The sequence below is a fragment of the Octopus bimaculoides genome, chromosome 20 (assembly GCF_001194135.2).
Source record: "Octopus bimaculoides isolate UCB-OBI-ISO-001 chromosome 20, ASM119413v2, whole genome shotgun sequence".
Classification (NCBI taxonomy): Eukaryota; Metazoa; Mollusca; class Cephalopoda; order Octopoda; family Octopodidae; genus Octopus; species Octopus bimaculoides.
In genome coordinates this window covers 40,713,111-40,716,784 of record NC_069000.1, presented here as the reverse complement: position 1 = coordinate 40,716,784, position 3,674 = coordinate 40,713,111, and the positions used below count along the sequence as shown (strand labels likewise).

At 35.1% G+C, this 3,674-nt stretch overlaps 1 protein-coding gene across 1 annotated transcript; it reads left to right on the top strand.

Annotated features, from left to right (window-relative positions):
• The first annotated feature begins 429 nt into the window (after positions 1-429).
• LOC106878612 (iron-sulfur cluster assembly 2 homolog, mitochondrial) lies at positions 430-1,449 on the top strand. The gene has a single exon (XM_014927883.2). The coding sequence runs from the start codon at positions 625-627 to the stop codon at positions 1,093-1,095; it is 471 nt and encodes a 156-aa protein (XP_014783369.1). The 5' UTR covers positions 430-624; the 3' UTR covers positions 1,096-1,449.
• The last annotated feature ends 2,225 nt before the right edge of the window (positions 1,450-3,674 follow it).

Sequence of the window (3,674 nt, the reverse complement as noted above, 5' to 3'; positions counted from 1 at the left end):
TATATATATATATATGTATATATAACTGGCACCCGTGCCAGTGGAGCGCTAACAGCACCATCCGAGCGTGATCACTGCCATTTGAGCGCGATCGTTTCCAGCTTTGCCTTACTGGTACTCGTGCTAGTGGCATGTGAACAAAACATTGGACTGACTCCTGTGCAGGTGGCACGTAAAAAGCACCCACTACACTCACGGAGTGGTTGTTGGCGTCAGGAAGGGCATCCAGCTGTAGAAACTCTGCCAGATCAGATTGGAGTCTGGTGTAACCATCTGGTTCGCCAGTCCCCAGTCAAATCGTCCAACCCATGCTAGCATGGAAAGCGGACGTTGAATAGTGATGATGATATATATGAGAGAGAGACAAATCTGTGTATGTATGCTAATAGCATGACAGTGCCTAAAACCATGACATAAATGCAAATTTATTGTGATAATCTTTGAGGGAGGCACTAATTTTATCGACCCCGAAAGGATGAACGATAAAGAAAGCTTCAGCTTTATTTGAACTCAAAACGTAATGAGTCGGAGAAAGCCACTAAACGTTTTAACCGGCTCGTCAATTAATTCCCTTGTTGACCTCTCTTCTGTCATAAAATACATAAGTATCCCAACCAAAACAACATGGCTCTCTTCCTCAAGTCTGCGAGTCGTTTTATTGTAAAGCCTTTAGTTGACCAAACCTCGTTCATTTTAAAATCCTCTTCGCGGTTAGCTCAATCCTCTGTGCCTGATGCCTCTGTTACACTCAATAAATCGAACGACCACGAAAATACAGTTATCATAACTGACTCCTGTGTTAGCAGACTTAAAAAACTCGGTGACGATTCTATATTACGTGTTTCTGTGGAAGGCGGCGGTTGTTCTGGATTCCAGACCAAATTCGATCTTGTTGAAAGCATCGAAAATGATGACAAAGTGTTTGAGAAAGATGGTGTGAAAGTCATCATCGACAGCGATTCTCTAACGTTCTTGCAAGGTTCCACCATAGACTACGTAGAAGAATTAATTCGCAGCTCGTTTACTGTTGCTAAAAACCCACAGGCAGACCAAAGTTGTTCCTGTGGAGTTTCTTTCTCACTTAAAGACCTCTAAAATTACAACACAACAACTGTTATAATTTAACCAAACAGAAAACTTTACAATTAATACCACCTAAACGACAGCAAAAACAGAACGACCCAGGGAGCCATTTGTCCCGTATCCGCAAATTACACCCTTGTTGTCTTTAAAAAAAAAAAAAAAAAAAGATACGATTATTATTAATAATGTAACCATTGATCCTGGATGGTCGCGGGTGGAATGCCTTTGCTCAGAATCCTGCTCGATCAGGGCTAAATTACAACCTGGTAACAATATGCTATTTGTTGCAGTTTCTCTTAGATGTTGAGATTATTAAATATTTTTATGGTTTATATATTCATAAATTATTTGTAGGTTTTTCTTGTGTGAACGAATTCTGTCCACATTTGTCTCTTTATCATCAATTTACATATCTTACAGACTATATCACCAATATGTGATGGCTTACGTAACAATATGTCCTTTGCTAGTCACGACATTATTTCTTAATGTAACCCCTTTCTCTTCACAAAATATACACATACAAATATATGCAACTAGCACAGCACCTACATGCACGCAAACACATTCATACAAAACATCATATACACACTAGACAAAGTGGTTTTTGGTGAAAATATCAAATTCCATTCACCCACCCACCTTTATAAAAAATATCTCGCCCGTCCTCATTTCTCAAGGTAACTTCCGACGCCTAATCGTTTGTGTATTTTCATAGCATGTTTATATCTTTATTATATATACATATATATTTGTAATGATATGTTCGTGTCTGCTATAGTATTTCAAGTAAATATCTTGTGTAAAAATTTACCTATATTTTCTTATTTAACAATTCCATTTTCCTCTGCTAGTATATGTCTATCTGCAGAATATAGATAGACATACACTCAACTACGTATGAATTGAATAAATTACCAGAGTTACATCCCTTCAGTCATTAACTTGTTATATATGCTTACTTTTAAATAGAACGTGCGATAGTAAATATTAATAACGGTGCAAGGAAAATGGTTCCCTCGAGATTTTCAAGCCCCCTCTCAGGCAATCGCCCATCTGAATACTAGCTTGGCTTCACATTGCCTAATTTCGACAACCGGTGACACTGATGTAAACTCAGGACAGATCTCTCTCTCTCTCTCTCTCTATATATATATATATTTTAAAAATAACGTGGACAATTAATGCGCTAGAAATAGATCACATTTTGTGTCTATTAAGACCTAAAAAGTTCTCAACATGAAATATAGCAGCATACCAGCATATTTCATGTTGAGAACTTTTTAGGTCTTAATAGACACAAAATGTGATCTATTTCTAGCGCATTAGTGGTCGACGTTATTTTAAAAATGTACCTTAATCCCCTGAGATTGCAGATAATATTTCTGAATCTCTTTGATTCTTTAAATGTGCTGGCCCCCTGATAATTAATCGATATTAATTAATATATTAATATATGACTAATTACCAGATCTTATAATTATATAAATATATATATATATAGTCGTTTCGTTTTGTTAAAATGTAATCATGTATTCACGAGTCTTTCCTACCATTGATATATGTAATATAACTTATTACAAATTAATGAAAAACATAGAATTTTCAAGTAGCAACTAATGCCACATCAGAAGTAACTTTTCCAACTGTTTTCTAACTAGTTTTTCAGTGATATCCTCTACGTAATAAAACACGCAGAAAAGGAAAGAAAAGAAATGCTACACAAGTATTAGAAGATTCCATCTTTTTAGACTTGTAAATAAATTTAAACGATTAAACTACACAAATAGCACTAATCTTTTATGGATACAGTTAAGTTATAATAGTTGTAAAGCTGAGACCTTGACACACTTTAAATAGATTTGCTAAAGGAACCGAGGGGCCATGTAGTGGTATTAAACTGAGCAACAGATTAAGTATAGCATCTTAGCAGGCCATTGTAGGATTCGAACACAGAATACAAAGAACCAGAACAACTACCACAAGGGACCCCACCTGACAAATGTTTTCAGATCACCACTCTAGACTAGTCCTTTATTTATTGACCCCAGAAGTATGAAAAGTAAAGTTGCTCTTGGTAGGATTTGAACTCAAAACACGAGATATTGGAAAAAATACTACAAAGCATTTTGTGCTACCATTTAATGACTTACTAGCTGTCTCTTCACCACTCATGATAGCTAAACAATAACAACAACATGAATGCAATTCAGTTTGAAATTTGTAGCTGTTTTATTGTTTTAATAAATCTCTTTCATAAGAGAAAAAAAAAGTTCCTTTTAAGGTCTTGCCCTTAGTTTTTTCCTTTGTTGTATATCTTTTGCAGATGGGCAAAGAAGTTGTAGAAATACAAACAGGAATGATAGTTCTAACATGGGGGAAAAAAAGTGTGTGTGTGTGTGTGTGTATGGGGGGGGGAAGATGGGAGAAAAGGAGTGGGGTGATTTTACATTCAATGTTAGGGTCTTTAAAAAAATAAAAATTATGACCATCTTTGGAAAATAAATAACTTTAAATTAAAATAAGATATATATGTATGAATGATTATATATAGAAATACATATATATATATATATATATATATATATATA

What these genes read in the sequence shown, in the direction of transcription:
- LOC106878612 (XM_014927883.2), top strand. Translation starts at nt 625, where the DNA reads ATGGCTCTCTTCCTCAAGTCTGCGAGTCGTTTTATTGTAAAGCCTTTA.